The sequence below is a fragment of the Piliocolobus tephrosceles genome, unplaced genomic scaffold (genome assembly GCF_002776525.5).
Source record: "Piliocolobus tephrosceles isolate RC106 unplaced genomic scaffold, ASM277652v3 unscaffolded_33930, whole genome shotgun sequence".
NCBI classification, from domain to species: Eukaryota; Metazoa; Chordata; class Mammalia; order Primates; family Cercopithecidae; genus Piliocolobus; species Piliocolobus tephrosceles.
The window spans coordinates 1-13,209 of NW_022317566.1; the positions used below are offsets into that span (position 1 = coordinate 1).

Below are 13,209 nucleotides of genomic sequence, written 5' to 3' on the forward strand. Positions count from 1 at the left end.
CAAGGTCAAAGGTTGCAGTTATGGAAGGAAAAGGATCAGAAAAAAAACATAGAAAATAGGATCTGGTTCTATAAGCAGGAAAGAGATAAGCAGGAAACAATTCCGAGGAAAAGAGGCAAAAAGTAAACTTGGCACTACAAGCTGGGGTGTCTTATTCACCAAGAGAAGCAAACGGACAGCACATTTTGGGGGACAATGTTTAACACAAGTAGATATTCATGATTTTTTAAGCACTTTGGGAAAATCTGGTGTTAATGAATATTAATGAGGATACCTGTCTTGTTTATTGATTACAGCAGCTCTCCACTGGAAGTTCCTGTAGCAACTCGAGCTATGTCCTGGGTATCTAAGGATCCAGGTGATTCCTGGAACCTGATGCAGAGGTTGCAACCCTGCCTCTTTCTTTCGGACCCTCAGGTTGCCCTAGTGACTTTTCTGCACGCCTCTTTGTGTGCTATCTATGGGACATGGAATTTGAACCTCTCTCTCTCCTTTTTCCTCTCCTTGCTTTGGTTTAATCCATCATTTCTAGGTACGTGACAACACTCCCTAACTTAACCCCCCTGCTTTCCTATTTCAGCTATCCTCACAATGATCTTAATACCATTAGGTATCTAGCGCTTGGCAATTTTCAAAGAGCTTCCGCTAGATCCTCACTTGGAATCTGGTGATGCAGGTGAGATAGCTAGGAGTGTCTCCTTTTTAAAGGAAATCATGGCAAAGAAGTTCAGTGACAGCCCAATATTACACAATCATAAAGTGGTGAGACCAGGAGCGGGTTACAGGCCCCCACCCTGGTGCAGTGAAAGGGTGGGGCACGTAAGTTCTGAAGTTTCAGGCAAATGTGCTGTGACGGAATGGGTTAAACTTAGGCTAACAGAGAATAGGGAAGGGCTGTAACAACTCATAATAGGTCTACAGAATACCTTCAAACTCATGAATTTGTATTTTAAGAACAAAACTTGTGAGAAGTTTTCTAACTCATTTTTAAGTTTTCTAGATGTCTTATCCACATACTTTTTTTTTTTTTTAAAGGCACTGAGATCTTGAAATTGAAATGTAGATAGAGTTGTGGGGTAAAGAACTTCTGTTGAGGCCAGGCGCAGTGGCTCAAGCCTGTAATCCCAGAACTTTGAGAGGCCAAGGAGGACGGATCACTTGAGGTCAGGAGTTTGAGACCAGTCTGGCCAACGTGGTGAAACCCTGTCTCTACTAAAAATACAAAAAATTAGCCAAGCATGGTGGTGGGCATCTGTAGTTCCAGCTACTCAGGAGACTGAGGCAGGAGAATTGCTTGAACTCGGGAGGCAGAGGTTGCAACGAGCTGAGATGGTGCCATTGCACTCCAGTCTGGGCAACAAAAGTGTGATTCCATCTCAGAAAAAAAAAAAAAAAAAGCAAAAGAAAAAGAACTTCTGTTAAATGATGATTTTCAAAAATATGTCTGCAATATAGTACTGAGTACTAATTTTATGGGGCAAATAGCTCTTTATTTAATCTTATGACCTTGTATAAAATCTTGCCCTAAACTAAATTCAAATGTATAGCCATTAATATTTAATGATACAATATTGGTGCTAGGTTAACATGTACCAAAAAAAAAAAAAAAAAAAAAAAAAGATTTCCAGAAAGGAACATACTTGGAATTTAATATGAACCAATCAATTAATTGTTGTGTTTATTCTGATGCTGTTATTTCCAAAAGCACAAGACAAAAGTCCTGTATCACAAAATAATGTGTAATGTTTACAAGAAGTATTATAAATTGAGATGTTTTTATTTTGGTTATTTGAGAGTAAAATTGTAGATAATGTTCCAAACCATCATCAAAGACGCAGAGCAAACTTTTCTGTATGTAAACTGTACATTAAAAACAAGGCATTTTGGGGGAGATATTAAGGTAGAAAGGCTGATTCACATAGATTCTCCAGAGTCCATGCCATTAAGTACAAATTCTTTGTTCATTTTAGCACCGGAAGCAGTACTCAGAACAAGTCATACCTAATGCTGCAGGAAACGTTTCCAAACGTGTATGAAGATACGTATTGGTGGCAGAGCTAATTCAACAGAAGCAACTCCATCTACCTTTTCATATTATTTTGACATTAAAAAAAACTTGAAAGTGAACGAATACATATTGCTTTGTTAAATACTTACTTGACTTTTATGGTGTTTCTATAAATATACATACATTTTAGAATCCACGAACTATCAAAATAACACTTTATAAAGAGAACTGCTTCCAAAAAAAAGAAAAAAGAAAAAAGCATTGCTTAGTTGGAATAAGAACGCAGTGTTATCTACAGCAGCTGCGGCTTAAGTGCACATAACATACTTTCATTAATTCTGATAATCTGCTGAATGGTGGAAGGAAGTTCCCAAATAGTTCCCTTGAACGTTTACAAAATACACAACTCCCGGACAAGTAGTATCTTTAACAATATCAGGTTCTGAAAACTCTGATTGAAAGATACTTTGTGAAAAACACCAGTCCAAAAATATATATCCATTTCCCTGGTGCGATGGTACTGGACGTGACCACGAGGTTCCTCTGGCATCTGCCTACTCAGAACAGGCCTCCCGTTTTCTTCAGGTTCACCTGCTTCCAGGCGGGCAGGGCATTGTATTCTTTCCTTGTCATGTCTAGTGCAAACTGGAAACATTGGGAGAAGCGCCCCACAGCTCAGTGAAATGAGCCGGGCGTGGGTGTGTTGTTTTACTCCCATCCCCACCCGACTGGAAGAACTGCTTACCTGGAAGTCTTCATCAGTGAGATAGATCTCAAGCTTCAGTGGATCGACCCCCTCCGGGAGTGGCCTGGCCAAGAGGTCGGTCAGCGGATAAATGGTTTTACCGAGCTTGGCTAAGACGTCTTCCACGAGGGTGATCTGATTGGAAACTTCCGTGTCCTAAAGAAGAGAAGGGGGCAGAGAGGAGAGCTTGTGTCCTACATTTTAACTTGTTTCATTAAGTGCTTGCACACACAGCCCGTGCCATCTGCACACAGCCTGAGGACGCATAGCTCCATATCACTGAGGAGGAAATAGCTCTGAAAGATAAGGGATTGTCCAAAGCCCTGTAGTTGCCTTGAGTTTTAATTTCTTTAATTTTTAAATTTGAAATTAAAAAAAATATTTTGGAGACAAGGTCTCTGTTATCCAGGCTGGAGTTCAGTGGCACTATCACAGCTTGCTGCAGCCTCGAACCCCTGGGCTCAAGTGGTTCTCCTGTCTTAGCCTCCCAAGTAGTAGGGACTACACATGTGCATCACCATGTCCGGTTAATTCTTTCTCTCCTCCCTCCCTCCCTTCCTTCCTTCCTTCCTTCCTTCCTTCCTTCTTTCCCTCCTCCTCCCCTCCCCTCCCCTTCCTTCCCCTCCCCTCCTCTCCCCTCCCCTCCCCTCTTGCTCTGTTGCCCAGGCTGGTCTCAAACTCTTGGCCTCAAGTGAGGCCCACCTCAGCCTGATAATGCGCTAGGATTACAGGTGTGAACCACTGCATTTGGCCCCCTTCTATTATTATTATTTTTTAGAGACAGTGTCACGTTCTGTCACCAGGCTGGAGTGCAGTGGTGCAATCACAGTTCACCATAGCCTTGAACTCCTAGGCTCAAGTGATCCTCCCACCTCAGCCTCCTGAGTAGCTGGGCCTGCAGATGCATGCCACCATGCTCGCCTAATACACTTTTAAAATATTTTGTAGAGATGGAATCTTGTTTCTCTGACTTTTAGATGTTTTCTCACCTTATCACAGAGTTTCAAACAAATCTTATCTCAGGACTGCCACTGGAAAAATGTTCACCATGAGTGAATTACAAACTAAGATTAGTAAATTTTAAGTCTAAACACCAGAGACCTCCAAATAATGGAATTTGTTTAAAAACATTTTTAAAATAATTAAACAGAAAAGAAATCATACCCTCCTCCCCTCCCTGGACTCATTTTTTTTTTTTTTTTTCTTGTTTTTTCTTTGTTTTGAGACAGAGTCTTGCTCTGTCTCGAGGCTGGAGTGCAGTGGCGCGATCTCGGCAATCTCTGCCTCCCAGGTTCAAGTGATTCCCCTGTCTCAGCCCCCTTAGTAGCTGGGACTACAGGCGTGAACCGCCACGCCTGGCTAATTTTCTGTATTTTAGTAGAGACAGGGTTTCACCATGTTGGTCAGGATGGTCTCAATCTCATGACCTCATGATCCGCCCACCTGAGCACCTTCTTAATCCACAATAGAAAAAGAAGATCAGAATGTACATCCAGAATATTTTGGAGCAGAATCAAGTTTGCTTTTAAACCACTGTGTGAATTTAATCTGAACAAGCTATTCTGGGTAAATTCTCTTCCTCCATTAAACTTGGGACCCCAGATTGACTTCTCTCTTTTTGGGTGGGTGCATGATGGGAATGCATGACTAATAGCTGTTGCCAAAATCACAAATATATGGGGACTAGTGGTCAACAGGCAGGTTTTGAGCTGGCATGGTGGCTCATGCCTATAATCCCCGTACTTTGGGAGGCCAAGGCAGGAGATTGCTTGAGCCCAGGAGTTTGAGACCAGCCTGGGCAACATAGTGAGACCCCCCATCTCTACAAAAAATACAAAAATCAGCTGGGCATGGTGGTGCACACCTATAGTCCCAGCTACTCAGGGGGCTGAGGCAGGGAGATGGTTTTAACCCAGAAGTTCCAGGCTGCAGTGAGCCATGATGGCATCAGTATACTCCAGCCTGGGTGACACAGCAAGATCTTGTCTCAAAAAAAGCGAGACAAAGGCAAGTGTTTGAGTGATCCTGCCTGCATCTGAGTACTGACTTTTCTACTCACTGAAAGTCACTTCATGTTTCTCTGCCTCTGCTCCCACACCAGTAAAATGGGAATAAGAAGAAGATAGATCTTGATGAACTGTTGTGGTAATTAAACAAGAAAATCAGTGTAAAGTGCTTGGAGTTGTGCCTAGTGCAGAATCAGCACTTGGTGAGTGTTAACTATTTGTATAACTTGCTGGCATGGGAAGCCCGACTCTTTTCTGGCTGGAATCCCATAGGCCTGCACAACAGTAAACAGCCCCATTGCCAACCCCCAGGATCTATAGTGAATACAGAGAGAGAATGGTGAGTTACCTCCTTCTGAAACTGGCTAAACTGTCCCACAGAACTGATGTTTATGGTTCCTTCGAATAAACATCAAAAATTTGACTATCCCAGTTTTGAACCTTGAGAAAGTTATATGTGTCTTATCTGAGTTACTTTCTCAGGAAATCAACCATCAGGCCTCTCTGAGAGTGTCAGAAAGCCAACAGCTAGCACTTTGGAAAGCCAGCCTGTAATCCTAGCACGTTGGAAGGCTGAGGCCAAGAAATGGCTTGAGTCCAGGAGATCAAGACCAGCCTGAACAACGTGGCAAAACCTCACTGAAAATACAAACTTAGCTGGGCATGTGTGTGATTGTAGTCCCAGCTACCTGGGAGGCTGATCTGGGAGCACTGATTGAGCCTGGAAGGCGGAGGCTGCAGTGAGCTGTGACTGTGGTACTGCACTCCAGCCTGGGCTGGAAAAGAAAAGAAAAAATGGAAGCTTACCAGGCCCCTCACCCTTCATGATGCCCAACTGACTCCCTGCTTCCTGTTGACCACCTCCTCTTCCTCAGCCCTCCTTCATTCCTGTTTTCCCACACATGGTTACATTTCTTCCCTGCTGTAAAACAACCTAATTTTAGTCGGTCAGAGACACAAATCTGAGACGACAAAATACACTTGGGTCATTTCCCCAGTCAAAGCAGCTCTCCTACATAGTTTAAAAAAAAAAAAATCAAAATGAAAAATCACCATCTCCCATCAAATCAAAACAAATCCTTGGAACTGCTATTCCTAGCAATGTTAATAGCTCATCAATAAGAAATTCAACATCGTTATAGGTAACTTCTTTTCTGTGTGGTTGGAAAACATTCTGGATAACCATATATTTCGGTAGACAGAAGTTATGATAAATGGCTCATGTGGAAATACCAGGTGATCTCATAAAAGACAATATTAATGAGATGTTGAGCGATACCTTATCATAAGTGAGTTGCAGTACATCCATTCATTCAGTTATCTGAACACACTAATTCATCAGATTTTGTTTGTGTCTCCTCTACACAAGGTTAACGTCTGAAACATGAGGGTTTGGTTGCACATCACATGGACACTGGAGACAAGCAATGCCAAGCAACAGGTTCTTAGCAAACAGAATGAAGAGTTCACAGCTTTTATGTACATATATAGTCAGCATGATTAAACTCACTTTTGCTTTTAAGTTTTTTAAATTTGGGTATACTGTGTAGAAAATTACTAAAATAGTTCAATTGATTTCCTGTTAGACTTCTCTTCTTACTAAGCGAATTCCATGACATGTTATCATGTTGCAAAATAAAAAATATTTTCCCACTTTGAAAGTGCAATTGGATGCTCTCCCCAAAGTAAAGTCAACCCACAATCCAAAAGGCACAGAAGCCACCTTCACAGGGCAGGAAAGCGTGCTCACCATCTCTGTGATCTCAGCAATGTCCTCCCTGTGCTTCCAGTTGGGAAATATATTGGTGAATGTCAGGGATTCCAGACCAGCACGGATAAGGTAAGACTTGGGGGGTGGTTTCTTGAGATTTTTCCCTGTAGTTACACAGAATGCAACGTCAGTAGACCCAAGGGAGACCCTGTCTTTCACTGATTTCCCTTGAAATGTTTTCTTCTTTGTCAGAACTCATGACTTCATGCTTAAAATGCAAGTTACAAGTAGTTCATAACAACACATGGATAATGTTTATGTAAGATGTTAGTTTCATGCCTGTGACTACAATAGTGACCTATAATCAACCTGAGTCTATACTTCTTGAACCTAACAAAACGCTCTGTATTCCTGGAAGGGAGAGTTCCTCTGTCTGCAGCTTCTGGGTGGAGCATTTTCTTCCTCCTGAATTCACTGTGGTGCCTTCCCTCTGCCTTCCTACCACGGGATTAACTCCAATATGATTGACAGCGAATGACAGCATCTTATACATCCACATTCACTATAACATTGGGTGGAAGGTTTCATATGTTATTTATTGCTGAACAGTTTTTCAGGAAGAGAATCAATTGCACATACTCAGTGATATTAAACTAATAGTATCAATGAAACCATAAAAATGTGATATTAATTACTGGTATTTTCACTTTACATAAAGGACCAGAAATTTCATGTGGATGGTATATGAAAAACTACAAACTTACTTTTAGGATATAACACTAAAAATAATAATAAATAACAAAAAGGTTGGCAACGGCCATTCACCATTTGGGGGAGACTTTCATTTTCCAACAGCATGGTAGTGGTTGCAGATAATGTACATGGCAGAGGCCAACTTGTCTCTCAGTGTGATCAACCCGGAGTACAACAGGGTTTTAATCTGCCTGGGGCGTTCCACAATATAGCCTTTATCCTTGAGGGTAACATGTTAGATGGCCTCATAATACCAGAGAGAAAAACTAGTTCTTCTTCATGCTGGCAGCTGAGAATGCACTAATCTAAAAACTAATAAATCTCAAAAAAATTAAAGGGGAAAAAATGGATTTCATTACCACCTGCCAGGCTTTGTAGACACTGGCTGACCCATGCAGAAAGAGAAAGAGGGTCTAGGGCTCGGGGGAGCTGCTGGCGAGGCGTCTTCTTTGCAGTACTGGAGTACGGTCTCCATCGTGCTCTTCGGTCGGAGGCAGGGCAGATGTGGGTAGAACTAGTGATCTTGTTCTCGATGGGCCACCAGCCTTGCCAGAGGTACACCTCGTGGTGACTGTCAACAAGGAAAAGCGCTGTGAGGGCAGGGACAGACCCTGACCGTCAGGAGCTCCTTCACGGACACTTCCAGCTCACTCCTCCCCAAATCTAGTGGATGCTGTTCCTCTCCGCTGCTGTGTCACGGGGGAAACCCCCTTGGCCGTCAAACCAGGGGCAAAGGGGCAAACAGAAACCCAGGACACCCCAGCTCTTTGAAAGGTCAACTGGGGGAAGCCTCTAGGCAGAGAGAAGTGGCGTCAAGGAGTTGGTCTCTTTCATTCCTCGTCCTCCAGGTCCTCCTCCCTTCGCCCCAGCTCAAGCCCCTGGCCCTTCTGGATACTGGCAGGACTGTGCTAAGAGTGGAAGGGATAATGCATGTGCCACTCAAGGGGCTGTTAGCACCACGTATCTCCAAAGAGCACAATCGACACCGGAGCACACCTCTCACGGCAGACAGGTCAGAGGCGTTCCTGCCCTGCGCGCGACTGCTTAGCAGTGAGGTGAGCTCGTGGTTCTCTTACAGAGAAATGGGCTTTAAACATCAAAACTGTGGCCAGGAGTGGTGGCTCATGCTGGTAATCCCAGTGCTTTGGGAGGCTGAGGAAGAAGGACTGTTTGAGCCCAGGAGTTCAAGACCAGCCTGGGCAACATGGTGAGACCGTATCTGTACAAAAAAAAAAAAAAAAAAAAAAAAAAAATGCCACGCATGGTACATGCCTATAGTCCCAGTTACTCAGGGGCTGAAGTGGGAAGATCACTTGAGTCCAGGAGTTCGAGGCTACAGTGAGTCATGACTGTGTCACTGCACTCCAGCCTACAAGACAAAGTGAGACGCTATTTCTAAAAAATAAAATGGCCGGGCGCGGTGGCTCACGCCTGTAATCCCAGCACTTTGGGAGGCTGAAGCAGGCGGATCATGAGGTCAGGGAATTGAGACCATCCTGGCCAACATGGTGAAACCTCATCTCTATTAAAAATACAAAAAATTAGCCGGGCATTGTGGTGGGCACCTGTAATCCCAGTTACTTGGGAAGCTGAGGCAGGAGAATGGCGTGAACCCGGGAGGTGTAAGTTGCAGTGAGCCGAGATTGCGCCACTGCACTCCAGCTTGGGTGACAGAGTGAGACTCCATCTCAAAAATAAATAAATAAATAATAAATAATAAATAAAATGAAATAAAATAAAATACAAAATAAAATGAAATAAATTGAAAATAAAAATTGTTCTACTGCCTTTTCCTCCTCACTTTTTCTCCTCCTCAAATTGTCAGCCTGACTCTTACTCCATGTGGCAAAACACCTCTCACTGTTGCTGGTCGGCTCACCGTGTGTCCTTTCCTGGCATGCATTTAGAAATTCTGTGAAAGCCACATTTTAAAAGCCCAGTGGAGGTTGATAACCTGCCCTGAGCCCCAGGATGAAGGGCGTGGGCACAGCCTCTCTTTCTGATGGCTAAGATTTTCCAAGCATGACATGTGCACTGGTCAAACTTCCAGTGGTGCCCTGGGCTCTCAGTGCAAGGTGAGGTCCCTGGATGCAGCTCCAGGCTCTTATAATGTGAGAAGCAACAAACACAAACTGAAAAGCAGCTGACCTTGGCTTCACTGGAGGGTAGGCGGGAGGGGCTGTCAAGCCCAGTCTCTTGTGACTTTCCCAACCAGAATGAGGGCACAGAGGTTTCTGTCTTGAGGTGGTGGCCTTATGGAAACAGCCCTGACCTTGGGATCAGAAGACCCGGGCTGGAGTCTTGCCTCTGCTGTGGAGGCTTGGTATAGCAGACCCTGTTCACTGGCTAACGTAGCCGATACCTCAACACCCTTCTCCCCTGCCATTTACTTTCCCAGGCTCCCTTGCAGCTGGGGTTGGCCGTGTGACAAGCTCTGCCCAATGGGATATAAGCAGAAGTCTGCTGGGGGTTTCTGGGAAAATGTCTTTTTTATCTGATTAAAGAGAGAGATGTGGCTATTAAGTTCCCTTTTTTCCTCCACCCTTCTTTCTCTTTCTGTCTTGAATGCAAACATGATGGCTGGAGCAATGGCAGTCGACCAGTGACCATGCAGCAACAAGACTGAGAGCAAGGCTGGGAGAAGAGCAGAGACGCCAGGCCTGCTGCTCTGGTGCTCAACCTGTTCTTAGCTGACGTCTTTGGATGGGTTAAGTAACTGAGCCTCATTCCTTATGCTATAATGTGTGGCTGATTTCACCGCCCTTCCTTTTGGTTTAGGGGTGAGGATAAGCGTATGTTCTGGGTGTGCAGAAGCACATAGAAGGTGTGTCTTCTGCTGCTCAGCATAGCTGCCGCCTGCAAGCAGTGCCCGACTGGGGCACGCTGTACAGATCTTCCTGCAGGAAGGGCATGGAACTGACCACAGAGGGGGCTTGGGCAGAATACACAAACTCCGTGGCCGCAAAATCCCCAGAGGAGCTGCTGAGGATGAACAGGTGGGGTGTGAAGTTAAAACTTCCAGGATCTTTGAAAGAAAAGAGAACAAAGCTAAAGATACCGTATGAATTAAAGTAAATTCCAGATGAAGAATGAATGTAAAATATGAAATAATTCAAAGCATTGTGGAAACAGGTAGAATTTATCTGAGCTTCGAGGTGGAGAAGACCTGTTAAATTGTAATAGTAAAAGAACTGGCCAGGTGCGGTGGCTCAGGCTTGTAATCCCAGCACTTTGGGAGGCCGAGGTGGGCTGATCATTTGAGGCCAGGAGTTTGAGACCAGCCTGGCCAACATAGTGAAACCCGTTTCTGCTAAAAATACAAAAATTAGCTGGGCATGGTGGCACATGCCTGTAATCCCAGCTATTCAAGAGGCTGAGAATCGCTTGAACCCAGGAGGTGGAGGCTGCAGTGAGCCAAGAACGCGTCACTGCACTCCAGCTTGGGCAACAGAGTGAGACTCTGTAACAAAACAAACAAACAAGCAAACAAACAAAAAAGACTGGAGTCTCTGCTTCTATATCACCTGAAGTTTTCCTAGCTTCAATCCCATTTCCTACATTACAACTGTATTGGGGTTTGAAAGGAAGAAGAAAACTCATTTAAGTTCCTAAAAGTTCAGGGGTCATATTTAGTTGATTTTTTTCAGCCATTTCTTTGGCTAAGTATCTGTAACATAGGTTCCATAAATGATTCTAATAATTTCTTAAAGTATTTTCACTAAAAATGGCCTTTCCTACCATCCACTGTAGATCTGAACTGGCTAAGTTTGTATGTTTTTGAGAGGACAAAATAAAATAGGAACCATCAATGACTACATTATAAATACCTAAAATTAATTTGGAAGCCACTCAACTGAAATTTCTGCTAACTTAGCAAAAAATTTTGCCTTTGATTAGCAACTATTCCTCAAAGTAGTGAAAATTTGTTGCACCAACTAGATTACTGGGGAAAGGCATGTTTCAAATAGATCATAACAGTTTATAAAGACCTAGACATTTTTAGCACTCAAATACATTGTGTAAATACACATTTACACTTAAATAACCAATATCATGTCCTAACATTCTAAATAGACTTGACTGTATATATCCAAAGTACAATTGTATCTCTTTATAAAAGTATTTTTATTTTAGAGACAGCGTTTTGCTCTGCTGCTCAGGCTGGCGTGTAGTGGTATAACCATAGCTCACTGCAGCCTTGAACTCCTGGGCTCAAGGGATCCTCCTGGCTCAGCCTCCCAAAGCCCTGGGACTACAGGCAGATGCCACTATACTGGGCTGATTTTTTTATTTTTTGTACAGATGGGGTTTTACGATGCTGCCCAGAGTAGTCTTGAACACCTGGCCTTAAGTGATCCTCCCACCTCAGCTTCCCAAAACTCAGGGATTACAGGTGCAAGCCTAGACTTCTATTTCTTTAAAGATATTTTACAAAATGGGCATTTCACTAATTTTCGTTAGGAATTTTTCTTCATGTATTGACATGTAGTCCTATATACAAATTCATTTTTCATATGTGTATTCATTTTTAATTTTAGCAATGTAAAGATTCAATTTTTAGTGGGAAGAACTTATGGGGCCATTCTTTTCCTTTTCTTTTTCTTTTTTCTTTGTATTTTTAGTAGAGATGGGGTTTCACCGTGTTAGCCGGGATGGTCTCGACTTCCTGACCTCTTGATCTGGAGTCATTCTTTTCACAGCCTTGATCAGTTGCCTAATTTAAAGTGCAATACAAAAATTAACAGGGTGTGGTGGCAGGCGCCTGTAATCCCAGCTACTCCGGAGGCCAAGGCAGGGAGAATTGCTTGAACCCAGGAGAGAGAGGTTGCAGTGAGCCAAGGTTGCGCCACTGCACTCCAGCCTGGGCAACAGAGCGAGACTGTCTCAAAATAAGTAAATAGGGCCTGGTGCGATGGCTCATGCCTGTAATCCCAGCACTTTGGGAGGCCAAGGCAGATGGATCACGAGGTCAGGAGATTGAGACCATCCTAGCTAACACGGTGAAATCCCGCTTCTCTAAAAATACAAAAAATTAGCGGGGCATGGTGGCGGATGCTTATAGTCCCAGCTACTTGGGAGGCTGAGGCAGGAGAATGGTGTGAACCTGGTAGACGGAGCTTGCAGCGAGCTGAGATCGCACCACTGCACTCCAGCCTGGGCGACAGAGCGAGAGCGAGACTCTGTCTCTACATAAGTAAATAAATAAATAGATAGATAAACAGATAAATAAAGTGTGGACATGTTATGCCATCAAAGCAGTTTCAAGAATAAGTTTGGTACCTGTAGTGCTATTTAGGAATAACAGAAAACAGAGGTGTGAAGACTGCTCATGGTTAAGTATCCTTGCCCCAGAGCCACCTATTTATAGAAATTAAACCCCTGTCATGCCCTGGAGGAGCCTGGCTCAGCATCCCTGGGCACCTTGAGCAGCTGTCCCCTGACCCTGCTGGAGTGCGAGCAACCCTACCCTGCAGGCGCTGGGCCAGGACATTGACCCCAGCAGGCCGGCCAGCATCGGCCAAGCAGATGCTGTACCACCTATGCAACTGCTGCTTTTTGCTGACCCTCTCCCAGAAGTGCTGCCTGAGCTCTGACTCGGTCCTGTTTGCAGGTGTGCTGACCCTCTCCCAGAAGTGCTGCCTGAGCTCTGACTCAGTCCTGTTTGCAGGTGTGCTGACCCTCTCCCAGCAGTGCTCCCTGAGCTCTGACTCGGTCCTGTTTGCAGGTGTGGCTCTTGTGGGCACAAGTGATAGAGGAGCTGGATGAGTGTCACCAAGGGGCCAGAGCTTCCATGTTGGCTACAGAGTGACTGCAAGTGCCATCGGGCTGTGCTTCTGCTGCTGGAGAGATGGTCTGGAATCTGAACATTCTCTGCTCTATCCTAATTCTCCAAAGCTGGACTTTTCCAAAGTTGTAAGTCTGCTGGAAAGAAACAAAAAAAGGAAGGAAGGAAGGAAGGAAGGAAGGAAGGAAGGAAGGAAGGAAG

The 13,209-nt window shown here is 44.1% G+C and overlaps 1 protein-coding gene across 1 annotated transcript; it reads right to left on the reverse strand.

Annotated features, from left to right (window-relative positions):
• Positions 1–2,360: 2,360 nt before the first annotated feature.
• LOC113222719 (supervillin-like) lies at positions 2,361–12,956 on the reverse strand (the record flags this gene model as incomplete). Its single annotated transcript, XM_026452343.1, is given in 7 exon segments — positions 2,361–2,653; positions 2,754–2,909; positions 6,510–6,636; positions 7,673–7,709; positions 7,712–7,813; positions 10,093–10,248; positions 12,691–12,956. Coding segments are annotated over 7 exon segments (931 nt in total), but the record flags the coding sequence as incomplete, so codon positions are not given.
• Between the last annotated feature and the right edge of the window lie 253 nt (positions 12,957–13,209).